This window comes from Leptodactylus fuscus, chromosome 6, assembly GCF_031893055.1.
Source record: "Leptodactylus fuscus isolate aLepFus1 chromosome 6, aLepFus1.hap2, whole genome shotgun sequence".
Classification (NCBI taxonomy): domain Eukaryota; kingdom Metazoa; phylum Chordata; class Amphibia; order Anura; family Leptodactylidae; genus Leptodactylus; species Leptodactylus fuscus.
In genome coordinates, this window is record NC_134270.1 from 144,281,892 (window position 1) to 144,296,254 (window position 14,363).

Consider the following 14,363-nt stretch of genomic DNA (forward strand, 5'->3'; position numbering starts at 1 on the left):
CTGTGTTTTGCGCTTTCAACCAAACACAGCCGTCTTCCCCACCGTGCAGCTCCCTCCTCCCTCTCACAGCATGAGCCTTACACACACACAGGATGAGGCAGAGATAGTGTAACATGTCACCCCCCTCTTCCCCCTCTTCCTTGTCTAGTATCTACTGTTTCAGAGTGATTTTTGGTGAGAGCGTATCTAAATATTTACAGAGACTGTGCTGGCAGGTAACTATAGGAACTACAGGATGGGGAAAGGTAATGAATATGCAATATATCTAGCTAGGGAGAAATCACAGCACTCCCATATAAGTTAATGTGAGTCTTCAGTCAAGTTCCACAGCGTTTCAACTCTCTGGCTTATCTCAGCCAATGTGACACATAACAAGCAGTGTATAAACATCCTTCCTGAGTATACTGAGTATGGATATCAGGGAGAAGCAGAATACTGTCACACAAAGAGGTGTACTATTCCTGCCGTGAAGGATTTTTAGCCGTATACCCCAACTAACATAAAACTGAAATAAAAATTGAAACTAACACTACATATAACCCTTTCATCAAACCAGAGATGAGCCTAAATTTTCTGCTGCCTGAGACAAAGAGAAAGATGCCCCGTAAAAAAAATGCCTTAACCAGCTAGCTTTCGTTGCATGATGGGTCCCATATAATTAAAATTGTAGAACATTCGAGGGTATATGACCCTCTTTTTTCTTGACCCCAACAATATATGACCCCCTTATCTTGGACCCCTCACAGTGTATGACCCACTTTTTGCCTCCCCAAAGTAAATGGCATCCCTTATTTTGCCCAACACACTATATGACTTCCCTTTTTTTGCCCCCTCAAATTATATAGTACCCCTTATTAGCCCCCCACTACCAGGCACTGTTAATCTTATTTTAACACCCCACCCCCGTTTTAAACTAATACCCTAAAAAACAATATGCAAATTATACTTACCGTGCACCCTGGGAGGTTCATGCACTGGTCGATGTCATCTTCGGTCCCGCCTTCTGCTGGTGTCTTCTTCCAGCGATGTCCTCCCAGGCTTGCTCTTCCCCACCTCCATCTTCTTATCTTTCCTGCGGGCGCTCCGATCTTCCATTAACAAAAATGGCGTCAGAGAGTGCGCAGCAGCGCTCTGGAGGGAACGCTACCGTGCACGCGCGGGATTTGAACACAGCCCGCAGGAAGGCACTGGAAGAAGACATCAGCGGAAGGCGGGACTGAAGATGACGTCGACCAGTGCATGAACCGCCTAGCGTGCACAGTAAGTATAATTTGCACATTGGATTTTAGGGTATTAGTTTAAAACCTGGGGGGGGGGGAAGGGGTTAAAATAAGATTAGCGGTGCCTGAATAGTCTTTTTAAAGGATGTTCAGGCATATGTGGGGCTCATATGGCATAATTTTGCTGATAGAGCCCCTTTAATTTGTGTTGGACTGAGGTTTCTTGGGCCCACCCTCTAATAACTTCTAGGAACTAAGATATAACTTGAAGCTCATAGCTTCCAATGCAAAATCTCTCATGGGGTTCTTACACACCTTGTGTGTAAAATTTTATGTGACAGAGGGTCAACCAAAAAGTTCAGGGCCCTATAGTGAAAGTGACCACTGCTCCCCTAGACCTACACCCCTGCCTAAGACATAGAGCATAGTACCCTTCAAACTTAGGTGTTTTCTGCTGGACCATTTTTGTGTCGTAGCTTGCACAGGGAGACTCTCCGACATTCAATTATAAATTCTGCATATATTTTTTATATAATAAATTGGGATTAAAGTATCTGGACACCAAATTCCAATACAAACAATAATATCATAAACATTCATATAAGGATTGCCATATTATGTAATCTACAATAATTCCTTGAAATTTCTCGATCTCCTAAAATTATTGAATTCTCATTTGTAGTTTTGCACATTTTTTTCAGAAATAGACAATTTTTTTTATTTTTTTCATAGTTTTTTTTTAACCAGTCTCCACTTGGTGGCACTGCAGTACAGCCGAGCTCTGTTCGAACTGGGAGCTGGAATAAGCCAAGCTCGCTCTCATCGGGGAGTGATAGGTGTTAAATACTGCTCATTACATGTCCTCAGAAAACTCAGCTCTTGTCAACAACTAGCTCTTTAGCACAAGAAGGCCTGTAGGAACTCGCAGATAAAATTCTGCTCCTGACAATGACTTGCACAGCATTGGGTCAGCAGTCAGGGATAACAAGAAGAATGAAATGTAGGAATGTCGGATTGTCCAAGACTCCAAAAAAATTGCTAAAAACTGAAAATGTAGTAAAATAACTACATAACAACTTTGACTCTTCATGCCCTCTCATGCATCACCAGCCTGGTGGTTCCAGTAATATAAATAGTAGATGCCAAGCGTGTTCAACATGATACCTCACAGCATTTGTATGTGTTCAAAGTGTCCCTACTTTTGACCCAAGTTTCTCTGTTCCTCTTTACTCCTCAAAGGGCTATTCCAATATAAATAAATATGTAGAAGGGGGATTTGTGTAAAATGCCTTTATCCAGGAACCATATGGTGGTAATAATATACGTATGCTAGAAAACACATTTCCCAACTTCAAGTCCCCCCACCTCTAAAGTCACTTACCCCCAGACCAGATCTTGGGGTAAGTGTTTAAAATCAGTTGCATTAGGGATGGAGGTGCTGTGTCCCATACACAGGTCAGGGGCAGCTTTTATCTCTGCTGGAGGTTAGTGGGGGTCACTGGGCATAAAAAGCAAAGTTCTTATGATTGAGAGGGGTCAGAATTACAGGACACTATTATAAGATATAGGTGACTCTACTTCTTCTAGGCTCAGAGTTCCGAATCATTTACCTCTGTTGATAAGAAGTCCCTGAAATCTCAGACAAATTCTTCAAAGAAGGCACTGTAGAGAATGTATAAATCGTAAGCATAGGGTTAAAAGCCAGACCAGAAGGTCCAATGTATGATGTAAAGGAGTAGCCTGGCAAAAATCTTCCCATAAAGTACTGTATATGGCCAGTATAACCTTGATGGGTCCCATTGGCTAGCCTGCACAATAACAGGGATCTCTCTGCTGCCTCTTATAAGAGAAACCGGGAAGAAGGATTTAGCAACCGGGCATGTGTGACCACCAGTAGTGGACATATGCGATGGACATTCTGAGAAGGACTCCCAAGAACAGTAGGGGGCATCATAGCTAGTACAGGAGCAAGTTTTTTAACGATTGAGGCTAAAGTCTCACATTGCAGAAACGCAGTGTTTTTTTGTCGTAGATTTTGCTCCTTTTCTTTTTGAAAGGTACTTATGCACTGGAATCCCAAAGCACAGGATACTTAATGGGGTTGTCCAGGGATTTTAATTGTAATTACATGCGCCAGGGTTCTCTTGATGCCTGGGGGTTCTAGGCTGGTTCCAATCATGGGTTATGTGATCGGAACCAGACCCATCCCCTTTTATGTACCTGTGCTATGGGGGCTGGCTGATATAGTAAAGTCATCCCCCATGGTGCTAGTAGCTAGAAGTGAAAACAGGAGGTGGAGCGATGCAGGGGGCAGGGGCTGGTTCCGATCACGTGATCCAGGGCCAGAACCAACATGGAACTCCCAAGTTCAACATTAAGAAAACCAATTACACTTCTCGTAAAGCCCCTTTAACCTCCACTCTACCTAGAACTGCTCCATATTTTACAAAAAGTCACTCCTCTTTTGAGGGTGGATCATGGGACATTTCGTAACAAAAATGGGGCTGTGGGCAGGTATGCAATATAAGAAGAAAGGGCAAAAATGTATGCAACCTTGATAGGGTTAAAATCATTGATCATTTTCCCACAAATATACGCATTATACACCCAAAATGAAGTGAGTGTAATGTCTCAAGTATCACAAAAACTAGAATGTGATATAAAACCCTCCATAGCGAGGTTTATAGTGGTTTACAAGCCTGGCAGACGTACAGTATTCATGAGCCATTGAGACGGAGAATGCATAAAATTCGATATTATGTACTTAAAAGGGATAATAAAACAAGACAGGAGTCCTTAGATCTAAAGAAAGGACAATTAGGCAAATCAATCCGGACCACACCATTCACACTAAGGGCCGGCCTATGGTTTTATATGGAGAGAGATGGGGCCTGGTAGTTAATGTATATAGTAAGGAGAACCGCAGATATATAGAGGTTGTCTGGGAGTCCATTATTAGAGCTCACATAACCAAGGGAGCAAATCTGCTCACCCCTACACAGCCGCAAGCTACGGGATAAGCATTCGGGGATACGGCTATGCTTAGTTATTTCTGCCATAATGGCTACAAAAGGAATGGGAAATATAAAGCAAAAATTTCAATAAAAATAGAATTGGAAAAAATATATATATATATATAAAGGAAGCTTCTCATACTTCTACCTTCTGCTCAATTGGCTCAAAAAACGCAGCAAAATCAGGACCAAAAAGAGCTGCTTTTCCGCAACGTGGGACCTTAGCCTTAGGCTGAGGCCACATGCTAAAAAAAAGCAGAATTTTTTGCTGGATATTTTTTTGAGCCATGTACTTATACACCTCCTTCTGCTAAATCTACTCCTGATTTTGGCTAAAAATTATCCAGTAAAATCTATATAACAAAAACCTCAGCTTTTCTGCGACGAGTGGCTTTAACCTTTGGCAGCTTTTTCTTACACATCTCTATGTAGTTCGGAGATGATAAGCATGCATACCATATTACAGAAGCGTTCTCCCCAAGGAGCATTGCTTCTAGAAGAGAATACGGTGCGATACGAAGTCACCATATGGTAGCACGTAGACTGGAGATAGCTCCATAGGAACCTCATGTGCTGCTCTAAGGGCTAGTTCACACATGAGTATAAGGGGAGGTTTTTGACAGCGGATTTCGCGTCCAAAACCTCCCCTTATAATGGTGGTCTATGGAGACCGCCGGGCTTCTGTTCTCCGCTAGCGGCGAGCTGCTGCTAGCGGAGAAAAGAAAGGACATGTCCTTTCTTCAGGCGGAAGCCGCGCAGGCTCAGCCACGCGGCTTCCGCCCCCGGCAGCTCCCTCCTATGTCGGCTCATTCATTTGAGCCGACAGCAGAGGGTTAAGCCGCGACAGCGATGGTCGCGGCGGGCGGGTTTTGACAAGAGAGAGACGCGGCTCAACGCGGCTCTCCCTGTGTCAAAACCCGCGCGGGCAGTTCACGTGTGAACTAGCCCTAAAGGTTTTGCCGTGTTCATGAGGTTCTAAGATATGATAGGTGTACACATTTAGTAGCATGAAAGGGTCACCAATTCTGCATTTTTACTCTTTTAGGAGTGCGGTGGAGTCAGCTGTTCAGATGTACAACCATTTGGAAGAACGCGTGCATGCTCTAGTGACTAAGTCCAACCGTAGACTGGAACTTTTGGAGGCCATGTTGAAGATCCAGGAGCTGGAAAAACAGTTTAACCAGGTAAAAGCATAAAATATGTCAACGAAATAAATGATGCCCTTAAGGTAAAGGAAAGAATGGCTACTTACCCCAAAGTTAACAGGCTTGGCTTATAGAAGAAGAGTAAGTTTTGTTTAAGAAGTAGCGCCACATCTGCTCATCGGTTATGTCTGGTGATCCATTTCAGCTCCGTTGACGTGATTGCTCTAGCTCCAATATCCAACACAACCTGAGGATTTGTATGACACTATTTTTGGAAAAAGAAGTCATGTTTTCTAACCCCTTTAAATCCATATTTCTCCCCACAGCTTAGCTCATGGATGGATGGAGATGGAGAAAATCAGTTACATGAGATGGACACTATGGAATGGTCTTTGGAAACTTTGGAGAAATATCACAAAAAGTTTAAGGAATTCTTTCTCCAAGCAACAGTAAGTATTCCATATAAATTCATGAAAGCAGACTCATCTCATTAACTAAGAAAGACCATCAATGGAATGCTGACCCTAAATTTGATATATTGTGATTTAAGTTGTATATGACCTTCTGGATCAATGTACCCATTCTTACAACTATCCCTTACAGGTGCATTATAACCATGGGCTGGTTCTTCTGGATGATGCAAATAAGTTCAGTGGGTCCATGTTTCCAGAGATGGATTCCTTCAAGGTTACAAGAGGAGCCTTCCAGACCAAATTAAGTAGTTTCTACATGAACGTTGAAAGACAAAAAGAAGAACTGGAGAAGCTTCTAAATCTGTATAGGTTTTGCGACAAGGTAGACCATGAAATATCATATACCAAATCAGCATGCGTTAATGTTTATTGTAATAATTAGAAAATTTCCGACAGTAATTCTAACCATTGGGGATCTCTTCCACTAGATCACACAACTTACTATGAGCTGCAGCCGCTATGTGGGACAATTGAAGATGGCTGAACAAAGACTTTGCCAGCCAGAGACCCAGCAATGCCTGGAGAACTACCTTCAGAGATTAACAGAGGAATTGTCAAATGACAAGTTTCAAGAGATGAAAGAAGAATCCTACAAACTAAGCAGTTGTAGAGGACTGGCTGTTTGGAATGAGACCTGGCTGAAATGTCAGGAAGCTAAGCAACTTGTAGAAGAAACTCTAGAGAAGTGTAAGGAGGAGCAAAATTCAGCCTTAGCATGGCACAAGGATGCCACATTGTCCCCTAGCGTCAGTAAAGGAGAAGACAACGCAGTGAACTTTTCCAATGAAGTTGCCCAAGGAAGCCGAAAAGAAGAAGATGAATTCAGGCCTCGGGGCAGCATGAGATCTGCAGAATCAACTGTTATTAACTGCTGTAGCTTTGGTCTCCATGCTGGTTCCATGGGTTTATTTCTTAAAGCACCAAGAAGTCAAAGGAATGCAAGGGTAGCAAGAGAAACATTGATTTCTCAGGGATGTTCTACCAATGAAGAAACCAAGAACAGTAATGGTTCTGATCCAGAGAGCACAGAGCTGATGGCTCAAAACTCTAACAATGAAGCTTTAGAGATTTTACACACTCCCAGTCCAAAGCTTCCTAGGCCAAGCCCGATACAACAGTCCGCTGCAACAAATACAGACCACTTCACATGGGTATCCTATGGCAGGGCCAATAGTGATGACTCTAGTATACTGACTCAGAGTGACAGTGGCAAAGTCAAGCAGTCTGGTAGAAGATGCGTCCTTTCTAGGCATGCCAGCTTCTCTACAGGGGACTCAAGTTCCCAATATTCCTCAGAGAGCTCTTCCGCCATTTCTCCTTTGGTACCAATGGAACCACTTACCTCTCGCATGCCTTGGATGAGAAGAGCCATGACTGAATCATCTAGGGACACTGACTGGACAGCAAAGTTCAACTTTGCGTAAGTATGATTGTGAATTTTATGAAGTTTTAATATTAAGCCAAACACATGCACCAGTGGATAGATTAGAACAATGCACTACAGATTAGTGTTTTACGGGTCTATAGTATGGTGACCCTAGTATACTATATGTCTATGCTGTGTCTTTAGTTCAGTACAAGTGTGTTTTTCTTATGACTTCTTTGAGAATGTAAGTGAGAATACTGTATTTTTTCTCAGCACTTGGCTTGAAGGCATTATTAGACTTAGATTCCTTGGACCTAGTAGAAGAAAGTATTATGAGGGCCCACATTCATCTATATAGAACATGTACATATCCACTTGTAATGGCTTCATGAACCTTGTTGTCATCGTTGTATCCACAAGACAAGTCATTGGTTCCAAGATCAACTCCAAATTGTCTTCTGTTGGACCTTTACGGTTCATATTGTATAAGATCCATCATGAGTCAGCTGGAAGATCTTTTGTACACTGGTGGGTTGAAGATAATCTTATATGGAGTTACTATACAAGTAGCATAGGGATTACCTATAAGTCTTTAATACAGCCAATTAGGAGCGCCAAGTGCCACAATACAGGTTCTGAACATGTGCATTAGTCCTTAGCTACATACAATGGACAGGCCCACATTTGGTTCTGCTAGTACAACCAAACTTCCCAGTTAATAACCATTTTTTATTCAATTCCCATCCAGTAAGCTCCATCGAATAATGGAAGAGTTGCTTGCCACAGAGAGAGACTATGTATGTTCCCTGGGCTATGTTCTATCCCATTACCTGAGTGAGATGGATCAGCCAGATCTCCCGCCTACCCTACGTGGGCAGCATGCCGCCATATTTGGAAACTTGGAAAAACTCTATGAATTCCACAGCCATATATTCTTACAAGAACTTACAAGCTGCAGAAGGGACCCAAGTCATGTGGGGCGTTGTTTTCTGAAACACGTAAGTGTATTTCTGGAACTATTTCTTCTTAGTTTCACAGACATCTTTAAGGAGGACCTGGCAGGTCTTGTGACATGTCTGTTTAGATTGGGTTCACACAATCCTCCGAGTCTCCGTATGGAACCTCCATATGGAGTTCTGTCAGATGTGATGAGAAGAGTAGCCATATTAACCATATACCAAAAGGTTCACTTTCACCAGGCCCTATATTCACAGGTCCACATTTGCCATGAGGCCTCAGGCAGAAGATTGCAGAATCCCTGAGGGGGCAGCACTCAGTATTTGTTGGGTGAACCCAGCATTCCAGCAGAATGAATGCTTCCAAAACTGAACTGCTATTTTGGGGTCTCTTTAGACCCCAGAGTATAATAAGTGGAGGCCCAGGGTAGGTAGTTAAACATAGTATACAGTGTTAATCACCTCTCCTGGGCTTTGGTGCTTGTCTTTGAGCCTCTTAGAGATATCATAATTGAGAAATAGGTCACGCCGGCGCCATAACGCATAATGATGTCAACATATCCCATGTGTCCACCTCGGCGGTGATTGGGGCTCAGGAGTCATGTGGGTTACATCGGTGTCATTAAGCGTCATGATGTGGTGAACCACATCTCAATTCTGATGTCTCTGAGACCAGAAGACCAGAGCCTAGGCGTGGTCTGTAGGTCTGTATAACTGGGTCTCCAGTCAATATCTAAAGAGACCCCAGAGTAATATGTATAGTATGTTAATATATATAGTATAGTAATATGTGTGAGAACCTAAAAAAAATTGTGTCCAGTCGAACATTTGTAGGGACCACTATGGGATACTATACTATGTGGAGGGGCTATTGTGAGACATTATATTGGGTGGAGGGACCACTATGGGACATTATGCCATGTGGAGGGCTGCTATGGCACATTATACTGTGTAAAGCAACCTGGAGGGTGAACATAAAACAGTGGGGGAAACGTGGAGGGGACATGAAACTGTGAGGGCAACTTGGAGGAGGGCATGAAACTAAGGTGGCAATCTGGGTAACTAGGAGGGGGACAATATACTATGTGGACAACTGGAGGGGCCACTGGCATAGGATGGAATGTTTGAGGGGCCACTGTGGGGGACCGGTTAATATCTGGGGGGAGAGGTTACATCATGGCTACATCACGTCTGACGCTCTCTAATCACTATCTAATCTAAAGTTATTTTTCATGAAATAAGATGAATAAATTCCATATAAAATGTAGATTCTATTGCTGATTTGTTTTACATTACAGAAGGAACAATTTGGACTTTATGCCTTTTACAGCAAGAACAAACCTCAGTCTGACCGACTACTGCAGGAGCACGGGGCAATATATTTCAAGGTAGGAACAAGGCCAAATCCTGCACCTCCATACCAGTACAATGGCGGATCCATTGGCCATTCGTTTTGCCAAGAAGGAGCCATTTATATAATGTAAATCTCTCTTTGTACTGCTGTATTGTGCTCATGCACTTAGGCCGACATTCATGAAATGTGGGTTATTTTTGCAGAGGAAGCAGCAGGAGTTGGGAGACAAGATGGATCTCTCCTCCTATCTTCTAAAACCCATCCAACGTATCAGCAAGTACAGTCTGCTCCTGCAGGACATGGAGTGGGAGTGCAAAGGACAGAGCAACCGGGAGGCAGAGCTGAAAGCGGCACGCGAGGTGGTCAGATTCCAGCTACGTCATGGCAATGATCTCCTCGCCATGGATGACATTCAGGATTGTGACGTAAGGAATGAAGAAGGGAACAATGTCTGGTCTTGTTAGAAATCCAACTCTACTGTCTTACTCGTTTTCTTGTAGGATATGTGCAGTCTCATACATGTTGTGGACATTTTATAGTTTCCTTAGTTGATAAATATATGAGAGATGAGGAGATGTGATAAATGTATTATAGCTGAGAGTCCAAGTACTCATCCAAATGGAGGTCCCCGAGGTTCCCAATTCCATATTAAAAAGGATTTTTCATTATCTCCAGTTTGCATCCTTTAGACTTGCCCCACATGATATAAACCCCCTTCTTGGTCTACACACAGTATAATGCCCCCTTCTTGGTCTACACACAGTGTAATGCCCCCTTTCTTGGCCACCTCATAGTATAATGCCCCCTTTTGCAGCCCCCACATGGAATAACGGCACCTTTCTTGGACCCCACACAGTATTTTGCTCCAATATTGACCTCCATATAGTGCACAGCCCCCTTTACTGTCCCCCGTACAGTAATATTGGTCCCCATATAGTAAGTACCCCTTACTTAAAGAGGATATTTGATGTCCTCTGACATCGGCAGCATTATATACCGCTAGAAAGCTGAGGGTACACTGAATTCAGTGCACTGACGGTATGTGCCCTGGTGCCATTAATTTTGGCGCCAATATCTCTTCACTGTCAGAAGGGTAGACCATACAGCTCAGCGTTATCGTTGGGATGTGCGGAACGCTCCTTTGACTGTACTCTACCATAGCCTTGTACTCTCAGGCGTTCTTCACAGCCTAAGGCTGTTAGGCCGCACTTCTGACAGTAGAAGGATATTGGTGAGATATCTCTGGCACCTGGGCGCTGAATTACATTAGAATACATGACTATAACTGGTATTACATGATGGAGCGTCAATGTAGCAGGAATTGAATTCATGGCAAATGAACATCACAGTGATTTCCATAGACTTCTAATGAAGTGCAAATTATATTATACCATGTAGTAATTCTGCGACCTTTATTGTCTGCAATCCTTGTGTGCCCATGATGCAACTTCAGCTTCCTATTAACATTTCCCTAAAGCCGTCTTGTTACCCAGGCCTGCTAAACATGTTGTTTTCTGCCGCGGCCTTCATGCAAATATTCCTCCTTGTGGTTAATTAGAATTTGTGTGGAAAAGTTTAGTTATGCAGGATTTGCTCCTCACATCCCCTTGAAAGATGGCAGGAGATAGGTGACAGACAGGTTCTAAATTCCCCGTGAAATGTAGCGAGGAAGATGTAATATCAAGAACGTCAAAGCATTTATGGCTATTAGAGGTAAAGTGGATTACCAGTGCGCGAGAGGGGACATTAGGGAGAGCGAGACGTATTGAGCAGTGAGAGTAACTGCTCGGAACGCAGCGGTGGGAGACAGGAGGAGGAGTGAGATTAATCACATACACGCAGCAATGGACCGGGGCGCGGAATAGACATCACACAGGGACAGAGACAAAGTACAGGATTACTGTGCAAGAGCATCATTTACAATAGGGACAAATCCCAGGCTAGGGATAGAGGGACTGAGGTCAACAGGGGGTAACCGGGCTACTGATTCTAGTACAAACAGCTCCGAGAGTCTCTTGTCCCTCAACGGCCTGAACTACATATGCCAAATCTGTTACACGTGTACCCAGCGTGCATCCTGTCACCGACTTCATGTCACTTGTCACTAAATCTTAACATCAGCATCTTCTGCGGCTGAATGAATTAGTGTGAAGTGCAATCCCATAAGCCCTGGCCTTTAGCTGCGCAGATCTGCTCAGCGGCCATGATAGGAGTTTGCAGATATATGGCTTTAATTTAGAAATGTAATAAGTACAGCTGGGTTTGCATGGCCGTTCTCCCCCTCCCCCGTCAGGCGGACAACTGGAAATGAATTACTGGGATTGTTGTTGTGAGCAATGCAGATATTTTACAGGAACAGCAAAAACAGCCTCCAAGCAAAATAAGGCCATCATTTACATGTCAGCACTAAGATAGTATTAGGGAAGTGTTTGTATATGTTGTGTGAGGCTACGGGTGGCCATCTGGCGCAGATCCATCAGAAATCACCGGACGAGAAAATGCTATAAACCCGAGTTTTTCGTTCTGCAATTCAGTAAAATAATGGGTCCCTCAGTCTTTGCTATTATCGGAGTCTTTATTGTCCTCCAATGGACCAAGTGAACGGGCTTCCTGGTGCAGAAGTCAACATAACCTAAGAATTCACAAGGGAGACCACTGGACCAACATACCCACCGCCCATCTTTATGGGTTAAATTTAGGGACTGTTTGAGAACGTACTTATTTGGGGCAGAACCTTGGGTTTTTCAAGGCTAGTTCTGACCCTAAGTCAAGTGATTAGAACCACAACCCAATCCACTTTCTCTCCCGTGTTCATAGGTATTTACCTTTACTATGGGGGCTGGTAATATAGAACATTGTAATACAACAGTCAGACCCCATAGAACAGGTAATACAAGTGCATATGTGAGATGAATATCATATAACCCTATATATCACAGAACTCAGCTTCTCTCCTCTATCATATAACCCTATATATCACAGAACTCAGCTTCTCTCCTCTATCATATAATCCTATATATCACAGAACTCAGCTTCTCTCCTCTATCATATAACCCTATATATCACAGAACTCAGCTTCTCTCCTCTATCATATAATCCTATATATCACAGAGCTCAGCTTCTCTCCTGTATCATATAACTCTATATATCACAGAGCTCAGCTTCTCTCCCTCTATCATATAACCCTATATATCACAGAGCTCAGCTTCTCTCCTCTATCATATAATCCTATATATCACAGAGCTCAGCTTCTCTCCTCTATTATATATCCCTATATATCACAGAGCTCAGCTTCTCTCCTCTATCATATAACCCTATATATCACAGAGCTCAGCTTCTCTCCTCTATCATATAACCCTATATATCACAGAGCTCAGCTTCTCTCCTCTATCATATAATCCTATATATCACAGAGCTCAGCTTCTCTCCTCTATTATATATCCCTATATATCACAGAGCTCAGCTTCTCTCCTCTATCATATAATCCTATATATCACAGAGCTCAGCTTCTCTCCCTCTATCATATAACCCTATATATCACAGAACTCAGCTTCTCTCCTCTATCATATAACCCTATATATCACAGAGCTCAGCTTCTCTCCTCTATCATATAATCCTATATATCACAGAGCTCAGCTTCTCTCCCTCTATCATATAACCCTATATATCACAGAGCTCAGCTTCTCTCCTCTATCATATAACCCTATATATCACAGAGCTCAGCTTCTCTCCTCTATCATATAACCCTATATATATCACAGAGCTCAGCTTCTCTCCTCTATCATATAACCCTATATATCACAGAGCTCAGCTTCTCTCCTCTATCATATAACCCTATATATATCACAGAGCTCAGCTTCTCTCCTCTATCATATAACCCTATATATATCACAGAGCTCAGCTTCTCTCCTCTATCATATAATCCTATATATCACAGAGCTCAGCTTCTCTCCTCTAGTATATAACCCTATATATATCACAGAGCTCAGCTTCTCTCCTCTATCATATAACCCTATATATCACAGAGCTCAGCTTCTCTCCTCTATCATATAACTGTATATATCACAGAGCTCAGCTTCTCTCCTCTATCATATAACCCTATATATATCACAGAGCTCAGCTTCTCTCCTCTATCATATAATCCTATATATCACAGAGCTCAGCTTCTCTCCTCTAGTATATAACCCTATATATATCACAGAGCTCAGCTTCTCTCCTCTATCATATAACCCTATATATCACAGAACTCAGCTTCTCTCCTCTATCATATAACCCTATATATCACAGAGCTCAGCTTCTCTCCTCTATCATATAATCCTATATATCACAGAGCTCAGCTTCTCTCCCTCTATCATATAACCCTATATATCACAGAGCTCAGCTTCTCTCCTCTATCATATAACCCTATCGATCACAGAGCTCAGCTTCTCTCCTCTATCATATAACCCTATATATATCACAGAGCTCAGCTTCTCTCCTCTATCATATAACCCTATATATCACAGAGCTCAGCTTCTCTCCTCTATCATATAACCCTATATATATCACAGAGCTCAGCTTCTCTCCTCTATCATATAACCCTATATATATCACAGAGCTCAGCTTCTCTCCTCTATCATATAATCCTATATATCACAGAGCTCAGCTTCTCTCCTCTAGTATATAACCCTATATATATCACAGAGCTCAGCTTCTCTCCTCTATCATATAACCCTATATATCACACAGCTCAGCTTCTCTCCTCTATCATATAACTGTATATATCACAGAGCTCAGCTTCTCTCCTCTACCATATAACCCTATATATCACAGAGCTCAGCTTCTCTCCTCTATCA

At 42.7% G+C, this 14,363-nt stretch overlaps 2 protein-coding genes across 3 annotated transcripts in view; one reads left to right on the top strand and one right to left on the bottom strand.

Moving 5' to 3' along the window:
- The window catches only part of RPRD1B (regulation of nuclear pre-mRNA domain containing 1B), a 382,003-nt gene that overhangs the window by 145,419 nt on the left and 222,221 nt on the right, over positions 1-14,363 (bottom strand). The window lies entirely within an intron of this gene.
- Positions 1-14,363, top strand: part of KIAA1755 (KIAA1755 ortholog) — a 49,327-nt gene that overhangs the window by 25,681 nt on the left and 9,283 nt on the right. For both annotated transcript variants that reach the window (XM_075277453.1, XM_075277454.1), the window contains exons 10-16: positions 5,280-5,418; positions 5,706-5,828; positions 5,983-6,174; positions 6,281-7,272; positions 7,967-8,216; positions 9,473-9,562; positions 9,732-9,953. In XM_075277453.1, coding sequence (XP_075133554.1) covers positions 5,280-5,418; positions 5,706-5,828; positions 5,983-6,174; positions 6,281-7,272; positions 7,967-8,216; positions 9,473-9,562; positions 9,732-9,953 — 2,008 coding nt within the window. The remainder of the gene's footprint in view (positions 1-5,279; positions 5,419-5,705; positions 5,829-5,982; positions 6,175-6,280; positions 7,273-7,966; positions 8,217-9,472; positions 9,563-9,731; positions 9,954-14,363) is intronic.